Source organism: Festucalex cinctus, chromosome 7 (genome assembly GCF_051991245.1).
Source record: "Festucalex cinctus isolate MCC-2025b chromosome 7, RoL_Fcin_1.0, whole genome shotgun sequence".
NCBI classification, from domain to species: Eukaryota; Metazoa; Chordata; class Actinopteri; order Syngnathiformes; family Syngnathidae; genus Festucalex; species Festucalex cinctus.
The window spans coordinates 9,008,550-9,029,405 of NC_135417.1; the positions used below are offsets into that span (position 1 = coordinate 9,008,550).

General features: G+C 39.4%; 1 protein-coding gene across 1 annotated transcript in view; it reads right to left on the reverse strand.

The window, feature by feature from the left end:
- Nucleotides 1–18,691, reverse strand: part of pou2f2b (POU class 2 homeobox 2b) — an 84,438-nt gene extending 65,747 nt beyond the window's left edge. The window contains exon 1 of the mRNA XM_077527723.1: nucleotides 18,625–18,691. Within this exon, the coding sequence (XP_077383849.1) occupies nucleotides 18,625–18,652 (28 nt within the window). The 5' untranslated portion in view covers nucleotides 18,653–18,691. The remainder of the gene's footprint in view (nucleotides 1–18,624) is intronic.
- Between the last annotated feature and the right edge of the window lie 2,165 nt (nucleotides 18,692–20,856).

Sequence of the window (20,856 nt, forward strand, 5' to 3'; positions counted from 1 at the left end):
GAATATTTTACTAATTCCGTCTGCCGCCGTGGAGCAATCGTACATCTCGAGTTAGCGCTCGCAAGATGAAGCAAAAAAAGAAATGAACTGGCTAAAGACTTCTGAATAGTCGAAAGTAGTGTCTCGTTTTGCTCAAATGTTGTCATCTGTATGCTTAAAGGAAATCCGTTTTCCCCTTGATGGGGTGCTTAATGTTTGCTACGGTTGTTTACGCAATAAGATCCCAATTGAGCTGCTCGCTGGGGACGCACATCCCTAACAAAGAATGCTGATACATCATACATGCGCCCTCTCGCCCCTTTACAAGCATTTGATCCTGCTAAAACCCGTCTTCTTTCTATACTCCTCGTCTGCTTTTCTTTGATTTGATTTTTTTTTTTTTTGAGTTTTTATTAACTTTGCCTCTCTTCTGTCAGCGCTCTCAATAATCAATGCTGATATATTGCCAATATCCACCTAAGTCCCCCGTGTCATCTTTCATAGCGGCTTCCTTATTGGGAGGGGGGGGGGGGGGGGGGGGGGGGGGGTTGTAGTTTGTCCCTATAATAATGATATTTATGATAGATATTTATTATCTGGCGCTGTGTCAGATGCACATAAACACACACACACAGTCTCACCGGGGCGCTTTAATTTACACTGGTAATATCGGGCCATTATTCGCCCGTGCGGGTAGTGCAGGTTATCAGCACACGGCGGCCATAAGCGGCCATGGATTCACTCCATTTGTGCCTGTTAATGTGTGTTTATGTGCGTGTGTGTAAACTGAAAGGAGGAGTGTGGGTGGGGGGGGTCAAGATTCAAGTCAGGGGTGCGTGTGGGAAGGGGAGGGGTGAGGGGGGACAGGACTGGACAATGCGTTTGGCCTCCACATACACACACACTCATGCATGGCACCCACCCCCTCCTCCCCCTCCCCCTCCTCCCCTCTATCTCCCTCCAGACGGTAATCCACCCCAGTGCTCCTCATCCTTTCACGTATTGATTTCCTCTCCTGCGCCGCGGTTACATGTCGCACCCACGTCTGCTAGCGACCCCTCCCTCCGTGCCTCACCCTTTACCCCCCCCCCCCCCCCCCCCCCACCTCCAACACGCAAGCGTTCTACACAACTAAAATAAAGGGGGGAAAAAGAGGAGGGGGGGTTAGGGTTGCTTGTCCAGAAGAAGGGCTAAAAAAATAAAAAAATAAATAAAAAAAAGTGGGCTGATAAAGCACTGCAGTATTTCAGCAAAGCAAGCAGCATTTTACAAGGATGGAAACAAACAGGATGGAGAGAGGAATAAGAGACAGAGATGTGGAGGGAAGGAAAGGGGGGGGGGGCGGTGGGAGTAGAGGAAATAAAAAATAAATAAATAAATAAAAATCTGCCCCCGGGGGGTTGCAGAGGATATTGTGGAAATTATCAGAGTGCGACACGCGCTTGGAAGTCCGAGGCGAAAGATTTATTTCGAATTTGTCTTTGACAGAGAAATTCATCACACGGCCGCCGCCGCTCGCTCGAATTCCAACTGCGCTCGACCGTAGTGATGTCACCATCGAATGTGTTGACAATCGATTAATCGACTAAGCAGATTCATTTTAATTTTGTATTTAAGTTATTACAAAATGATGTTTTGTTTTTTTGTTTATTAACCAGTGATCTGCGATTGGCTGGCAACCAGTTCAGGGTGTACCCCACCTACTACTGCCCAAAGCCAGCTGAGATAGGCTCCAGCACCCCCCGCGACCCTTGTGAGGAATAAGTGGTCAGAAAAATGGATGGATGGATTAACCAGTGATTGGTGTTTATTTCGTACTTCATATTCTTATAGAGATTTAAAAAATAAAAATAAAAAAAAAAGGGAGGATTGATGTACTATGTTACTGGTTTGGTCATTTTTTTTTTCCAAAGTCAAATCAGATGTTTGCAAATGTATTATCTGGATTATACACAGAAAATAATCAGTCTACAAAAATCAGTGAACAGTGACTGTTGATATGCTGAAATCGGAGGATTTGATTACTTGTCGATTAATCGATGAATTTTGACAGCTCTACTTGACTCAGTAAACATTCTTCGCAGAGGATAAAGACAACTATATTTTATTTTATACTTAGTTGAGTTAGTTTAATGCTCGTAAACTTCAACTGGGAGTGGCATGATAAAACTTGAAGTCACTTTATTTAATTTATTTTAAGAAGGCTCGTGTCGACTCACCACCGTGTGAATATATAAGCAACTGTAATCACTTTCAGGGGCGCGTCAATTATTTACGTACAGTAAGTTTACTACTTGCGGTTGGGTTTAGACCCTGTCCCCCGTGAATAGCCGGGTTCAACCGTATTCAGCAGCATCTTGATGCTAAACAAACATGATGCAGTCAGCACGGACGAGAGCTAAGATCAGCTCGTGCGTCTCGGCAAAAAAAAACTGTTGGAGGAGGAGGAGAAGAAGAAGCAGAAGTAGAAGAAGTTAGTTTCTTTAAGTGTTCTGTAATCGACTTGTGTGTAACATTTTGTGGTGCTTAATTTTGTTTGCATTGTATTTGATGTTGATTCTGTTGAATTAAAAAAAAAGTAGTAGAGGAAGAAGAAGTAGTAGAAGAAGTAGTAGTAGTAAAGGAAGAAGTAGAAGCAGAAAAAGAAGTAGAAGAAGTAGTAGATGAAGAAGTAGAAGTTTTTTTTGTTTTTTTTTTTGCTTTTATTCAGTTTCTTGAAGTGTTCTGTAATCGATTTGTGTGTAACATTTTGTGGTGTTTAATTTGTTTGTATTGTATTTGTTGTTGATTCTGTCGAATTAAAAAAAAGTAGTCGAGGAAGAAGAAGTAGTAGAAGAAGTAGTAGTAGTAGAGGAAGAAGAGGAAGCAGAAGAAGAAGAAGAAGAAGAAGAAAAGACCCTCAATAACGTGTAGAAATTTGAATGTGAATTCTGAATTTACAAACGTGTCAAGTTGTGAATATTTTTATGTATTTATTTTTTAGTTTAAAAAAATAGTAGTAGAAGAAGTAGTAGAGGAAGAAGAAGTAGAGGAAGAAGAAGCAGAAGAAGAAGTAGTAGAAGAAGAAGAAAGAGGAAGAGGAGGAGAAGTCGGCAATGCAAGGCCAACGAGTTTGTTTGTCCTCCTTTCTTCTTCTTCTTTTTCTTCTTCTTTCTTATCACTGGGGCCATTTAAAAGCACTCATCTTAAGTGGCCGTTCACATAAGAGTATATATTGTAATGGCGGCGCACGGACACTCCACGCACGCTCCATTTGTGGCGGAGGGGCCGCTCGGCTGCACAATGGCGGGCGGGCGGCAAATGACTTGGGGGGGGGGGTGAAAGGTTAGCGCAATTTGGTCAGCGCGGGAGAAAAATAATCACACGGGATGAAAATGCGTGTCCCGACGCTTAAAGAAAGGTCTCGCCGGCACATACGCATGCGCTTGTGGCACTTGCGTCACGTCGTTACATATATAGAAACATTTGAATGATATGTCCTGGACGGATTATTAGGGACACCTGCGAAATCCAATGACATTCAATAGTAGAGTTTTATAGTACATAAGGTGGTTGTTGGTTGTGTACACACAGAATACACATTTATGATAAAGAAAGCCCATATAAATACATTTTAGAGTTGTGCGCTTCTCACATGCTGTAAAAATATTTGAATGATTAAAAACATTAGGGGTGTTAAAAAAAATCGATTCGGCGATATATCGCGATACTACATCGCGCGATTCTCGAATCGATTCAATAATCGGCAGAATCGATTTTTTTTTTAGATTTTTTTTTTTTTTTTTTTTTTTTTTTTTTTTTTTTAGGATTCACACCTTGAGCATGTTATATGAACGGCACATTAAGCCTTAATATTTTTATTTTAATGCTGTTCAAATGTGAAACAGATTGCAAACTGTTTGTGTACAGTGGCTCACGGTTATAAGCCTCAAGTTTTAGATAAATATATTCATACAAATCTTACAGTGTACATGTACAAATTTACTGATAGTATTTTCTAAATTTGAATGGAAAAAAATCGCAACAATCGACTTATAAATTCGTATCGGGATTAATCGGTATCGAATCGTGACCATTCGTATCGGGATTAATCGGTATCGAATCGAATCGTGACCTGTGAATCGTGATACGAATCGAATCGTCAGGTACTAGGCAATTCACACCCCTAAAAAACATACTTTTAAAACTTTTTAAAAAATCATTTAAAAAAAAAACACTGGCTGTACTTTATTTTTTTTTTACCAATAAAAAAAAAAATAATCTTGAATATAAGAAGAAATAATAAAACAGGTTTAACGGACCAAAACAGAAGATAAAAAGCGATGGGGGGGTTGAAATGAAGAAAGAATGAAGAAAGTGCAAAGTGCATTCTCCAAAAAAGGAAAAAAAATAATGAAGTAAAAGAAATCATCATTATCATAATAATAACGATAACCAAAATTTTGAATAATTTAAAGAAAATCCATGTAAAATGGATAATCATTAAAAAAAAAAAAAAAACGTAAAATTTATACAAAACCAAAATGTGCAATCAAACTATTTAAAAATAAAAAATGTTTATTAAATTTTAATATTCTCACAGGCATACATTCTTTATCCTCCATGAAAAAATCATGGCATCTTACTGAGTCACATACAGCAGTTCTTCATTTATATCTGCATGACTGTATTATACTGCCTCCTGGTGGTCAAGGCAGGCACGCCGGAAAGAGCAGCACAATGAATTGGCTTGCAGCATGAAATCATGATGCACAAATGGTTCCATTTTAATGATGTTATTACTCTATATTTTTTATAATGTACGATGAGAGAGAGCTCTTTTTCCTTTTTGTCTTTTTTTTTTTTTTGGATTGATGATTGGATTGGATTGTAAATTGGATTATTTCCCACATCACACATGACAGCTCTTGGGGCAGCGATTGGGAATTACCGTATTTAAAAGGGTCGACATTATTTGACCTAATTCGCCATATGTGAAAACATGAAAACACACAAACGCACTCACACACAGGAGGATGCATCCAATTAGGCCCACAACCTTCAGAGAAACAACAGTGGGCATGGAAGACTCGGAGTCCAGCGGCTCTCCGATACCTAACACAGTCATAAGGCAGAAATAACCCGCACGCGCACACACAGCATGCGAAATAACAAGGCGAGAGACGAGACAAAACAGCGCATTCCATCTCTGACATTTCCAATATCTGTCCATCCCTCATAAAGCCGACTTCAGCCATCAAGCCGGTCATTGCGGGGCCGCACACATCGACGCGCGTTCCATCAACATGGCCGCCTCCTCGCCACCGCTCCCCTCCCAACTCCGCACCCCTCTGATCCCGCTCATAATTACTCAATTATTGATCCGCCCCCGCAATCCTTCCAAATCGCCAGTAGAACATGTTGAAAATGTGCCCTGACGGATTTCTGGAGGTAACGACAGTACATGACTGGATGTAATGTATACGATGCACGTTTTGTACGTAATACAGAATAGTGAAAATAAATGCGAGTAAATATAGTGTCTCGTACATACATACATTTATTTCATTCAGCAAATGGTGCTTTTTCTAATCACCTATATCACATTTTTTTGTTTTGCCTTTGTTTTTGTCATGAGCTGGAGGTTGGATCCCAAAGCGCAGACGCAAATAAGGTTTTAACTCTTTATTTAACTTGACTAAACGCAAAACAAAGAGAATGCATCGAGAATCACGAGACGCCAAGCGTCCTTGGGCTGTGGAGATGCACAGAGGAAAAGAGGCAATAATCCGCACTTCTCAGAGAGCTACTACAGACAGTGAATCGATCTGATTGGTTGTGACTAAGAAGAAGGATTAAAGATTGACATCACAAAGCTCCTGACATCACATAGCTGTCACATAACTTAAAACCAGTTGAAACTAGATGATGTTACATCAATTCCAAACAGACACTTAACCTGACCAAAAATTAGGAAAATTTGACAACACTAATAATAATAATAATAATAATAATAATAATAATAATAATAATAATAATAACAAAATGTAAAAATTTAAGCAAATAAAAAAACTAAAGATTGAATTAAAAAAAAAATCTAATCATGGGCAAAAAAAAGGGGAAAATGCAACGGACCATTTGTTCTCTAAACTTTTATTTCTTCGTTGTAAAATGCAAGAAACACGATTTTCACAACAACAAAACGGAAAATGTTCAGTTGAATTGCCCAACATAAGTTTGTTGCCTTAAAATTTCAAGGTCACCTTAATTTGTTTGTTGTTTTACAGTACAAAAGATAAATAATATACTTGATGTGTGTGCTGCACCACCTTGTTTCAAGGGTTATTATTACACCACAACATGGATGCTAGTTCGGCTAGCCCGTCCATTTAAGGCGCTTAAACTGTCATTGCTAGCATTAAGCTAACAGAGATTGCTGAGGACTGCTCACATTTTTACTCAGTCGTCAATATCTGGGATAAAGTCTTGTCACCGGTAAGTCGAGCCAACATCTGTACATCTACTTTTTATATCCAGATACAAGTACTGAGTGTGCATGAGTACTTTTGCCTCCTCTAGAAGCGGTTAACCACTTTTCCCACTAGTACAACGGTTAAGCATGTTAAAGTGAGACTTCCAATCAGCTAATCAATGCGTTTGGATGGCCACAGTTTGATTTCCGTGCCGCCAACCTTCCAAACAGTCGTCCCCAATTCGCTACGGTCTTCCCTCAGCCCTTTTTTTTTTTTTTTTTTTCCCCTCCGAGTATGTGTGCACCACAGCAAAACAGCCAGACTGTGAGTGAGAGTGCAGGTGATTTAGAGCGGGGGATCAATAAGAAATTTAAAAATCAATGCACTTAGCGCCAGGAAATCAATGGGCCTAATCGGGATGCCAATCGGACCAGTCAAAACAATTAAGAGGCAAGAAAAATGTTTAACAAGCTCGCAGACACACCAAAGAGGAGGAGAGAGAGAGAGAGGCTGAGCCTGAAGGAGGAATACGGCAGGCGGCACAGGGATGAGATGGACTGATGTATGGGAAGGAAAAGGCTCAGCGGGGGAAAGCTCCCTGGCTTAGACGGAGTCAAGGAGGAATTGTAGAGGGAGGGGATAGGGATGGAGATGGAGGAGGGACGGCGGGACGGTCACGGGGAAGGGATGCGACCCTGCATGGGATAATGTGATCAGGAAGAAAAGTTTTGAACCACTTTCCCATGAGGCCGCACTTATTATAATACACTGGAAATGTACTTCATCAGCGGGTGCACACACGCATTTACCTCTGCAAATTTGCTGATTGGTTAAGGATAAAATAATGCAAATGTAAAAAATATATATATATAAATAAATAAAGCAAAATTTGACAGAAAACAGTTAAATAGACATACATTAGGAAAATTGTTTCTCAGTCTAAAATAGAAATTAATTTAAAAAAAAAATGCTGAAAAAAATTATTTAAAAAAAAAAAAGCTTTAAGATTTTCAAAAATAAAGTAAAACATAAAAACAAATTTCAGAAAAAATGAAAAACTTTTAAGACAATGTTCTCAACGGTCTAAAATGTATCATTACAAAAATTACAGAAAAAGTTCAATCATTACTTTTTTTTTTTTTAAGTTTAATTTAAAAAAAATGATCTTCTTCAAATTGTAACAAAAATGTTTAAAAGTCCAAAATGGAAGATAAAAATTGAAAAATAAATAAATAAATAAATCAAACAGGTTTAACGGTGCAAAGTGCATTCTCCAAACAAAGAAAAAAAATAATGGGGTAAAAGAAATCATAATCATCATAGTAATCATAATAATAATGATAAATAACCAAAAAATTTGAATAATTTAAAGAAAAAATCCATGTAAAATGGATAATAATTTAAAAAAAAAAACATACAAAATGTGAAATCATAATATTTAAAAAATAATAATAATAATCAGAAACACTTGTGAACTGCTCGCAATGGATCATAATCAAATTAACAACAAAAAAAATATATATTATTTGACTATTTACTGAAAGAAGTTACTTTATAAGAAGAGATGGTGTACACCATTCCAAAGGTTCCTAGGAAACAAAATGTACATGGCAGTAGCTTGCATTTGCCATTTCGTGAGCCAAAATCAATGTTGTAGTAATACATTCAGTATTTGTGGAATTGTTACATATTCCTTTCACAAATGAACCACAAAATGTGAAATGGACAGTAAAAAAATAATAATTAAAAAAAAAAGTTTTTCCAATCTAACTGACTTGAAGTAACATTCATGACCACTCATTTGAAAGCAATCCAGAAATGACATCAAATCATCGTCACGTTTCCCTCCCGATCATACATGACGTTCGTCGGCATCCAATGAGGACTCTCCAGCTGAGGGCTGGAAGGAAACGACATCATTGATTGGCTGCTCGGTGGGTGGTGTTGAGAATGTGTGTCGAGATTGGGGGGGGGGGCTAATTTGGGGTCAATCAATAGATCTCCCCTCTCTCTATCTTCTTCCTGCTCACAACGCTAAAAATCAATGACAAAAGCCAATAGTTCCCCACCCCGGTGTGGATTAGTGAACACGCAACTAATCAGCCAGTCTCTGAAACTGACATCTGGGCTATTAACCTATTGATACGGATGACACGTGTTGAACGCGCGCACGCGCACACATTCCGATACAAACATCTGGCTTGCCGGAACACCGAGGGACGTTCCTGACGGCCGGGAAACTCGGCAGAAAAAAAAAACGAAGAAGGATTTGCCGCCATTGTGGGATGCTAACACAAGCACAATAAACATGGTGGACGTGTAATTACGGTAGTGCCTTGAAGAGGCGTGGCCTAGTGAGCTTGATTATCCGTATTCAATTTCCACAAAAGGAAAATCAGTTTGTTTTATTCAAAGCAACCATCTTCCCAGCGTAGACCAAAAAAACGGGATTAAAGAAGAGTGTCAAAAGACGACCTCGGCAAGATAAAATAATCTGTAGCTGCTTCTTAGGAGGAGGTGCACGACACAAGGATGATTCCTTCCAAATAACAGCCTGACGATCGCTTTCATCACGCACTTTTTTTTGAAAGCCGTCTTGTTTTCTCGACTTCCTCTGTTTCCCCCCCGTCCGCTCCCTTCTCTCTCTCTCTCATGTTTGACTTTTCATACGTTGGGTTTGTTCTTCCTCATTTCCTCCCCTTGTGTAACGGGGAGGGAAAAAAAAAATGAAAGGCCTGGAAATGGGAGTCTTTTTGTCTGACAGTTACAGCGTGCAGCAGCGCAGCCACAAAGCCATCCATGTACTACAAGCGACTGGGTAAAGCTGCATAGACAAACAGCTTTCAAATCCCATCGGCATGCAACAAAAAAGCTGCTGCTTCTTCTTCTGTGGGACTTTGATGCACAACAACAACAACAACAACAACAAAAACACAACAAACATGGCGGCCATGTTGCAGTACATTCCACAAACAAACATGACGGGCAAGCGGTCTCCACAAAGATGGCGGCAGACGTGCCCCAACACACGCCACTAACATGGCGGACGAGATGTAAACAAGATGTCAGTGAATGCGGCAACATAAGATGGCTGCCTTTATCCGCAAGTGGACAATTGTTAGTCCCTTCAACAGAGACTATACCAAGATGATCCACAAACATTACGGAGACATTGGAACGCACTACGCCAACATGGTGGACGAGTTTCAACACACTCCGGAAAAGATGGCAGCGATCCTGGAACACACAACAAACGTGGCGGAGCTGCTGCAATACACTCCACAAAGATGGCGGACAAGTTATATATCAACGGACTCACAATTAGCCCATCACGGGCTGAAGCTGACTTTACAACGGTTAATGCCTGGTCCGCCATTTTGGTTCTGTCCTCCATTTTGGTTCCTCGTCTGCCATTTTGGCCGCAGTGTTTTCCAGTCGTCCGCAATTTAGCGCCGAGCTAGTGACAGAGCTTGTGCACTTGTGGGAGTATCTTTGGCTTTTTCACCCTCTTTTTTTTTTTTTTTTTCCTCCACATCATGGCCCCAAAGCAGAAGAAAGCGACGTCTTCTATCCATGTTGGTCCAGCCAAAAGAAAAGAAATACCAAGAAAATACCATGGAAACAAAGCTAAACTTCATAAAAAGATCACAGAAAGGAGAGACACCGACGAACATCGGCAAAGACTTCAGTCGGACAGCATCTTGTTTATTTATTTACTTTTTTGTGTATTTTAGATTTTCTGCGCAAATTATTTTGATGTAACTATTGACTTTAATGGGGAAATTCGAAATTCAGGTTACATCGCTAGCATAACGTACGAGCATGACGAAGATACCGCAACAATCATGGCCAACACATAAGTTAGAGCATAATGCTCCCCCGGCCTAAAAAATGGCGGCAATACCTCAATACACGACAAACATGACGGACACACGGGCAGCACATTCCACCAACATGGCGGCGATTCCGCAGCGCACCCCACAAACATGTTTGACTGACTGTAAAAGCGCTCCAAGTACCAGCTAGTGCGTAAAGCTGCATAGACAAGAACCTTTAAATCCGATTGTCCCGTGCATGTGTTTTGTTTACATGCACATCGTAGCGTGTCGGATCCCTCAAATGGAAGTAAAAAAAAAAAAAAAAGGGAAGCGGAGTGGATTTTCCAGGCGTCTTTTCTCCGCTTGGCTACACGCACTTCATTTCCACGGTGGACCCCCGCGATGAGTCACGCTTCAACTCTACATGCGGGCCCGTAATCCGCAGCTCACGCCTGCTGATGGAGATGACGGAAAAAAAAAAAAAAAAGTTGGCCGATGGACTTCTTTGTGGCCTCGGCCCGGCAACGCATCGGTTCCGTATAAGCTTCCTATTGGACGGACGCGTGCGTGGCGATTTCTCGGCCCTCCAAAGCCAATATCTGCGCAAATGGGGGCGGATACGGCCGCAATGTGAGACGGCCGCCGAATGCGACTCTTTTTCCACTCTTATCCCGCTCAGCCATATTGATGCACCCCCCTCCTCCTCCTTTTTTGAGCTTTTCACGGCTCAGCCGAAATGAAGTCTTTCAAGGCCACACGACTATTGGCAGATTAGGAAAACATATCCTATTTTGCAGCTCTCTTGATATGACGAATAATAGGAAGAGGCCACGTTTGTCACAAGACGAGCCTGAAATCAGAGCCAAGAAAGTTTCACCACCACCGCTGTAATGAACATGAGAATTGATTTAAAAAAAAAAAAAGATGGGGGGAAAAGTCTAAATCATATTCCTCCTTAAGCCACACAGAAGAAAGGAGGGGGGGGGGGGGGGGGGGGCGAGGAGCAACGTGGCATCAGTGACACCTCACAATGACGGGCGGAAAATCACAGAAAATTGATCGCATCCCACAAAATGGCTGCAGTGACCAAAAAAAATAAATAAAAAATGTTGCGTTAGACGGAAGAAGAAGAAGGGAAAGACATAAGCAGCAGGTGCAAAAGGGGATGGCTGGAAAAGCTGCACTTGTGACAAATGGCGCTGCAGCAAGCACTTAGGAACAAACAAACACGTTACTGACGTGGAAAATCACTTGTTACTTTCAACAACCGCTTTTATTTGACAAGTTATCATTTTACTTATTTCTGCATTGATTATACAGGTTATCCTCAGTCTCTCTAAAATGGGTGTGCATGTTTAATAAAATGCATATATACTGTATATATATATATATATATATATATATATATATATATTTGTAAATGACATGCAGTGACTGATTTATTATTATTATTATTATTATTTTATTTTACAAATTTTTTTTTTTTTGCATTTTTTTCCCCTTCTCCTGGATCAGTTTTAGTGTGTAGCTGCACAGATGTAGGATGTTAGTATAAAAGTAAAACAATATAGAAAAATATTAAATTATGCCAATTATAATAAACAAAAACATGAAAAACATGCAATAACTCTATGAGATACATACTTACATTAAAAAAAAAGAAATAAATGATCTAGAATTTGAAGTATTTTCACTGTCATTTGTGTCAAAAAAAACAAATAAAAATAGAATCATAACAATAAATGAATATGTATATGAATGAATGAATAAATACATAAATAAATAAGTCAAACAAATAAACTAACATCCCCAAAAGCAAAACGATTTTGAGCAACAAAATAACCTATAAAATATAATTATGAATTAATAAAACAAGAATAAGATCCAGAAAAACAATATAATTGTCAGTTTAAATTATTAAAATTGTTTGCGTTTCATTATTCTAATCTTATCATAAAATAACTCGCCAAAGCACAGCCCTACAAAACTGTAGAAATTATAAATAAATGTAAAACAGGATGGGAAAATAAAGTATTTTATCTGTTCATTACATAATTAGAATTTGTTTTTTTAAATAACATTTTTAATTATATATTTGGGCCAATTTTACATTGACTGTTGATTACAAACCAACTGCCCCTTTAAATGTGTTTATGCAGTGTCATTTAATAAAATTTTAAATACATTATTATTTTTAGTTCAAATTATGTTATTATTATAGTATTATTTGATTAAATTATATGAAAGATTTTTTTTTTTAAACATTATTATTTTTTTGTAGCATAGGAATAGCATTGTGCTGCGTTCCAATCAAATGAGCACTGGAGAGACCCATCAAAAAAAAAGAAAAAAAAAGAAAAAAGAGATGGTGGCGTAGAGAATGAAGTGTAAAGGGGTTATGATGAAAGCTGGCGTGTTCAGAAGCGATATAAGATATATTGGGAGTCGAAAGGAGTCGGAGGGAGTGGAACAAGTGCAAAAAAAAAAAAAAAAAGAGGAAGGAGAGATTTGGGATTAAGCAGTGAGTGTGGGCTAAAAAGGATGAGGATTAAAGACACTGTGATGGCGAGAGGAAGGACACAAGACACAAAACTCAAGTCAAGTGAAGACGAGAAGAAAATGGGCGTTTTTGTGACACAGCTGGAAGAGACAAGACCGGATGTCCCCTTAATGGACAAGCCCGCGCAGCCTGCACACTGCTCTCTGCTGCCCCCCGCAGGTGGACAGCCGGTCACTACACGCAGGCCAAGCCATCCATTCCAGGACGCCCCCCCCCCAAAAAAAACAACCTGAGGTGGGGGGCTCACTGGTGATTGTGGCGGCTGGCTAAAATGGCCCTGCAATTGTCTTGTTCGGCACACTCCAACAGCAGCCGGAATTAAGAGATGACGCGCTGCCGGCCATTCACCGGAAAATAACACTCAGTTAAAAAAAAAAATGTATAGGAGGGAAGCAGGTTGGCTTGATCAATAACTTTGAGGGGCACAATGTTGCTGAGTCACTTCCACAAGCCATTGGAGGAGGAAAGGGATACGAAAATATTTATCATATTTAATTACATTTAAAAAAAAATGCTGGTGGACATTTTAATATTGAAATTATTTGTTGAAATGGGGGTTATTTAATGAGACATAGAGGGGGAAATAGCAAAAATAATTATTGTGCATGCAAATACTTAAAAATATTTAAATTGTGAAAATTATTTTACTGCTCAATAGTTTTTACCTATTATGATCTCCATCATCACATTGTTGATAAAAATACAATAAAATTAAAATACTAAAATATAATATATAATATTCCACGTGTGATAATAAGCAGTTGAGTGGTTTCTCGAATTTTGTATTAATGTACTTTAGTGAAAATAATTTTACTGATAACAATGATAATAATGATAATAATAAATGCCATTTTATTTGTTGATACATGCATAAAGACTAACACTCATGACAATGAAGGTAGAATACTGTTATTTATCGAGGGGGCACTCAATATATAGAAACAGTATATAAATACATGTTATAAATAATCATAAGCATAAATCATAAGCATACAGTAATGTATGTGTTTATACATGCACATCACATATGTATGTATGCGCATGCATCAATAGAAACACATAGAAATATTTATTATTATTATTATTGTTGTTATTTTAAAGTCCAATTCTGCTTCTTTTTTTTCTTTTCTTTTTTTGTTAAGTATGACAATGGCCAGTTTTAATAACCGCATTACATTTCATACAGTTGAAACAGCAGGTAATAAGTCTAACTAGCAGTACAGTGGCGCCTTGAGATTGTTTGGCCTTAATGAGCGCAAAACCTGAGTCCCCCATCCCCCCTAAAAAAAAAAGCACCCCCCCCCCAAAAAAAAAAAAAAAAAATAGAAAGCTTCAAGCAGTTTCATGCCACTCGAAAACAACGAGAATGACAGATAGAATGTCGCCTTCAGAAAGGCCACTTAGCTCAATGCTAACAAACAATGCAAAATGCCATTGACATGCTATTGGTTAGCATCGCAATTTGCGGCTAATCGCTCAATAATCTTTCTCAGGTATCCTTAAATCAGAATTTGACTGATTTTGATGGCAATTGAGAACTTATTTCTACATGTGTCTCCTTTTGCTATTATGAATATTGGGGGAGGAATAAAATGACTTAACACACCCCCACACCACAAAATAATCGCTCACTATCATCTTGAAGCGGCACTCGACAATCCAAAAAAAAGCTCAAACGTGTCGATAACAATATTGCACATCTTGCACGACTTTCCAACTGAACCTTCATCATTCCTCTTTTCTCCTCCCCCCCAAAAAAGGTCGTCCCGTCTGCGGGGGTCATCAGTCTGGGGGATGAAGGCCGACCTCTGACCCTCCCCGGGCCTTGATGTATTCCGCACACAAAAGGCGGCAGACACTCTCCCCAATAATGGTCGTCGTGCGCCGTGTCCGTCGTTGATCCATTTATCACCTCGCCGGCGTGCTGACCGCCACCTCACGCCGCCATTTTGGCTCACGGTCGCACTCGGCCGTCTTCATTGATCACGGCGCCGTTTATCAGGTAATCAATACGGCCGTGATCGGGAATTGACGGTTGACTCGATTCAGAGCTACAGTGGAGAGCGTGTGTCAATTCAGAACGTGTTTTTATTGGGGTGAGGCCTTTACATTTGCATTTTGATACAAATATTAAATATGAAAGTGTTTTCTCACACAGATGCCAAAAGGTGTTTATTAAGAAACTATGAAAGGTTATGATGCATCCATGAAAACTATTTATTAGGGGTGAGGCTTTTAAATTTTGTAAGTTTTACTTTAATATTGAAGAATAAATATTTCTTAAGCAGGTGTTTTTTTTATTTATTTAACAGCAGAGAGTACCAGGCCTTTACTAAACAGGGACCTTACATTTTGCAAATATTTTTTTTTTAATAAGATGAATAATATGTACTGTTGTATACTAAAAACATACATTAACAGTCACTATTTTAGTTACATAGTGGACAGGGGATGGAGTTTATTTATGTATAGCTACTAGCTAGTTTTTTTGTTTTGTTTTTTTTAGAAGACATGTAGTTGAGCATTTAATAACAATATTGATTAATATAGTGGTTCTGCATGTTGTGGTCAGTGAAAGGTACATTTACTGAATTGCATATGGTATTATGCGTCTATGAGTCTTAAAATTATTAGAAGGGAGGTGTTAATTTTTTTTCTAGCAATGTAAAAAAAAATATACAATTTCGCCATTGATGAGCAATTGTTTATTTACTTAAGCACTCATAGAAGTGCCAGGCATCTTGTAGTTAAAATGAGTTTATTAAAGGGGAGGCCTTTAATTTGTGCAAATGTATTTTCATAGTAAATAGCAGGATACAGTTATTTATATAGTGGCCAGCATGCATTTATTTACTTCACTAGTAGCGAATGTAACAAGCATTTATTAAGGTGCTTATTAAGGGAGAGACCTTTAATTACATTTTCTGAATAACATGAAGCAATATTTACATATTTCATCTTTCTGTCCCAGCATAAGCAAGTGAGCTTTTTTTTTTTTTTTTTTTTTTTAACTCAACTGCAGCTGGGCAGGTATACAGTATCTATCCAGAGGGAGGCATTTAAGCACCAAAAGAAACAACGACATTAATATCAACATTGAATCACTAGATTCGCGCATTCAGTCGTTTTTTTTTTGTTTGTTTGTTTTTTTTTTAAAACAGGATTTTAGCGAAAATCTTGCAGGTGTACCTATTATTGTGACTGGTGTGTTTTTGCCCACTAAAACATTCTGGCGGTCACCGGCTTTGCCCACCTTTTGAAACACACGCGCGAGCGCGCACGCGCACGCGCACGCGAAAGGCAGACAAGGCAGCAATCGCAATCTCTCGCATTAATTGCGAAACTGGCCGAGCGACCTTTGAACCCTGGAGGTCATTACCGCATTGTGCAGCGGGCCAGAGAGAGCGACGGGGACATTTGGGGGTCGTCGTGCACAGAAAATTGATTCATTTTGCTGCTTGATATTGGGGTTAAAAAATAAAAGTGATGTGCGAAAGGAGGTTTTTTTTTTTTTTCTATTAATGTCACGTAGTAAAAAAAAAAAAAACGTTTAAAAGCTTTAGTGTGCGTCCGACATCACAGAATTATATGTCTTTTTTTTTTTTTTTTTTTAATGCGTGTAAAAGTGTTTTTTTTTTTTTAAATCACGTGTCGTTTCTCAGGTTGTCCACAACTCGAAATAACTTCACTGAGTCGACGTTTAATTGGTCCAATCAACGTGAAAGCTGCACGTCACAAAACGTCTTTTTGTTGACTTTCCCCTACATGGTAGAAAAAAAAACGAGATTGAACTATACGTCTTGTGGAATAAATGTATTGTCTTTAATTTGCGCAAAATGTGCGCACTCACGATTATTTAATAGCGCATGCAGCAACTTTCAATTCGTTTCATTGACAAGTAAAATTAAAAAAAAAAAAAAAAAACATTTAAAGTTCTATACGTGCAACTTCACAAATTTGCATTTGCAATAGAATGCATTTTTAGTTTTAGCACATTTTGGTGCACCAAAGTTACAACAAACAAAAAAAGTTCAAAAAGGCCTAATTGAGTATATCTAAATATTTATAGGAACTGAATTTGTATATTTAATAGAAAAGTTTGAAATTATGATTTCTTAACTGGGGCCACAAGTAACACGAGCACAATCGCGCAATTAACTGATTTTTTTTTTTATTCATTTAAATATTTTATGCAAATTTACAAAAAGGAGTTTGGAACGTTTAAACACTAAAAAAAAAAAAAAAAGTTATATTGAACAGATATCGAATATTATTACACATTTACTCTTGATTTGAATGGCTAAATATGTAAATGCTTGAATTGACCTTATTTTGAGGAGCTTTTAAATATTTGTTTAAAACGAAACTATGGTGCGATTTTATATATTTTTTTAACTTTAATAAGATTTTCTAAGTAACATATTTATAATTGAGGTAAAAGAAAAAACAATACAGTATTTAGGCTAATACGTCACAGCTGCAATTTGTCTAAAAGATTTCAATAAAGCTCAATTAAGTGTCACTAAATTGCCACTTAACAGCTACACAATTCAAATAAGCTTTTTTTTTTTTTTTTATGTTTATCAAGGCATAATTGTTGATAAAGATCTTGTTGGTTGGAAGGTGCAGGTGTTCCTAATGAACTGTCCAACGAGTGGATTATTTTTATTTGACCCTCTTTCTGTGTATAGTTCATAAACAAATATGTTGTAACCTTACACATGCTAATGAAAACACACATTTATTTACTCTCACGGTTGATGAAAAATGCAAATGAAGCTCCACTTATAAGTGCCCCACAATAAAAAGAGAATTTGCCCATTTTTCCAACTAGAAGGAGCTTTTTTTTTTTTTTTTTTACGTTTAACAAGGCAGAATTGTTGATTGACATGATGTTGTCTCATGGCTGGTGCAGGTGTACCTAATGAACAAGTGTATTCTGTGTCGTTCCTTTAACGCACACGTCGTTATTAATAGCTTCCATAAATATGTAAACCACCAACACACAGCTTGAGCAAATATGCAAATATGCAAATGACACTCCACTGAGTCCTGCACTCATACGTCAGTGAAATCGTGCATTATGCACTCAAAGTGTCCCACAATTATTTAAATTAAAAAAAAATCTCTTAAACTCATAAATGACATCTAATCAGACAAGATTGCATTTTGCGAGTCATCCCTCTAGCGAACTGGCCGCAGCAGCGCAGCCGACCACCGAGCCACCAATCCCGGCACTCGGAAAGCTCCGCCTGCATGGCCGCTCCGCTCCTCTCCTCATGCCGGGGAGAGCGAGCGAGCGAGCCCGGCCGGCCTCTATATATACACGCACGCACACACACGCACACAAGGCCCCGTTGGATCAGCCTCCTCCTTTTAATTGATTTTCCCATAATTAACTCAGTGTGTCCATCGATTTCCCCTCAATGTGGACGTCGTGTTATTGTGGACACCAGCAGCAGCAGCAGCAGCAGCAGCAGCACGACTACAACAACTATGAGGCAATATCGACCACGCGGTGCACTCATCACGCGAGAAGAGGATGAGTGCAAAATATCGCGCACCTGCACTATCACGTGGCAGGTAATAAAGTGGGGAGGGGATTTACAGGTGCTCGCGTGACATGCATATTCCAAGTCGGCTACTATATGAATCAATAACACAGGGAAAAAAAAAAACAAGCATGCGCGTGGAAGTGCACCTGGAGTAAAAGGTGCATTCACATATAAAAGGAGACGTCTATCCCACGCCCCCACCTGCCAATTGTTTTGTTGTTGTTGCACTTTTTAAACATTAAAAAAAAAGGAGCATTTACCAGTGCTTCCATCGGCGAAGGTCTCCATCCACGTAGCCACGCGAGCAAGCTTGTCTGGACAACAACAGTGGAGAGGATGATGGGGTACATGGGGAGGCAGCAGAGGTGGCGGGTGGGTGGTTGGGGAGGGGGGGGGGGGTCTTGATGCGGCTGGGATAGGGGGCTCAGCAATAAAGCGAGAGGGGGGTGTATAAAGGAGGGGGGGCAAGTAGTAACTCCCCATCCTTTTATAACCCCCCCCCCCCCCCCACTACCTCCTCTCCTTCCATTCTTTCCCCATCCCTCATCCTCAACGTGGATCTCGTTCAGCGGTTGCCATGGTGACCTGGTGGCTGTGGTGCTGAGGAGGAGAAAAGAGAAAGGAGACGACAGGAGAGTGAGAGGAAAGGTAGAATGAGAGGGGGGGGGTACACATGAGAAAAGGTGTTTAACTTTGACCTTCTGAGTGTTTGTGACGTCACAGAACCAGCGAGAATCTTTGCTTCCTGCCACGTGAGCTCCTGTTTTGAATTACAGGCCTTCGATTGTATAGCCAATGTAGGCGGTCGCCTCGTTGGCGACCCCTTGAGCACGCAGATGGAATTACACATGAGAAAGGAATGAAGAGACATACTTGGCGTCAAAATCACAACAACAAAAAGACGTTTTTTTGGGGGGGGTGTTGTTTGTTTTTTAATTTGTGTGGTGGTTGTTCTGGTACAAGCAGTCTAAAGGCACGGAATGTGTTTGTTTGTTTGTTTGTTTTTTAGATACAGGAAGTCCTCGAGTTAAGGCGCACTCGACGTAAGGCGTTTCGACTTTTTGGTTACGCCCGGTCCGCCATTTTGGCTCCACGTCCAGTGTTTTCCTCTCGTCCGCTATTTAGCCCTTAGCTAGTGCTAGTCCACCTCTAAGCAGTTATGGTAAGTACAGCATCTTATTTTTTCTATTTTAATGTATTATAGATTTTTTTTAAAAATGCAAATTATTTTGAGGTAAATATTAACTTTAATTCGGGTTACATGTTAGAGTAGGAACGTAACTCTGACGTAACTCCAGGACTCCCAGGTACTTTTACAGACACCAGCCATATCAATGTTGCCATACAGTGTCAAGTATCAACAACTAATAAATCAAGAAGGGGAGAACAATGCTCATTAAAAACATAAAATAAATTGCATTGTTAAAAGGGCAGAATTATCTAAATCTCCAAAACAAAGCAATTTTGTTTCCAGAAATTTGTTTTTGCAAAGTCCCAAGCACCCTTAGGGAGGTCGACTAATGAAGTCATTACAGGCTGTCGTCCTGGACACGGTTACATGACATTCCATCTGTCCAACATGACATTTTTTCAACGGTGCGGGTCAATAAGCAGCAGCAGCTTGGGACGCCATCAGCGAGAAGTGCCGTATAGCCTGCAGGTTATACAAACAATAACACGGGTCCCGGTGGGGCCCGATAGTGTCTATCAGCTTTAGATGACACGTTTCAATAGCGCGCTGATTTGGACGCCGCGAGATGGCAGGCGTCTCCATCCAATCAAGGAGGTGAGAGCAACACCTGCGGACAGCGGAATCAAGTGGAAGGCCGGCCACCGCTCGGCCCGGCGCCGTTCGAGCTTTTTTGTGGCGTCATGCCATTTGCACGCACCGCAACACCTCGGATGGTGTTTTAGGCCAACAAAGTCAAGTGTGTGTATGTAATAGAAATGTTTCACATCATGCACTCACGATTGTTCCCTATGTGATTTCATTTTGACGAGAGCTCCATAGCAACGGCTCCTCAAACCCCCTCTGGGAACCTTGACCTGGATGGAGATGGGCCAGGCAGGTGCACTGACCTACATTTACTACACATTATGGCAATTCTACTCAGAGAGGGGGGTAGGAAAGAGAAGTGGCAGTAAAACAGGCCAAAAATTCCAGATGTGCAGGAATGAAGAAAAGTAAGAGACTAGTTGAGTACTAGGTGTCATGTATACAGTTTGTATGACCATTAATTATAATATCTCAAGGCCCACAGTTCTCAAATATCAAGCTGGGTATCGATTGAAATTTCCTCAATCGATTCAATTTCAATTCACAAGAGTTCAGTTAGATTTTTTTTCTGATTCGATTTGTTTCACTTCAGTTCAATCCGATATTGTTTCATTATGGAGCATCAATTCTTCTTAAATATCAAGTACATGATAAAAACTCCACAAACAAATTCCAAATCAAATTTTGCAGAGGCGGTAACTGGTTAAATGATTCA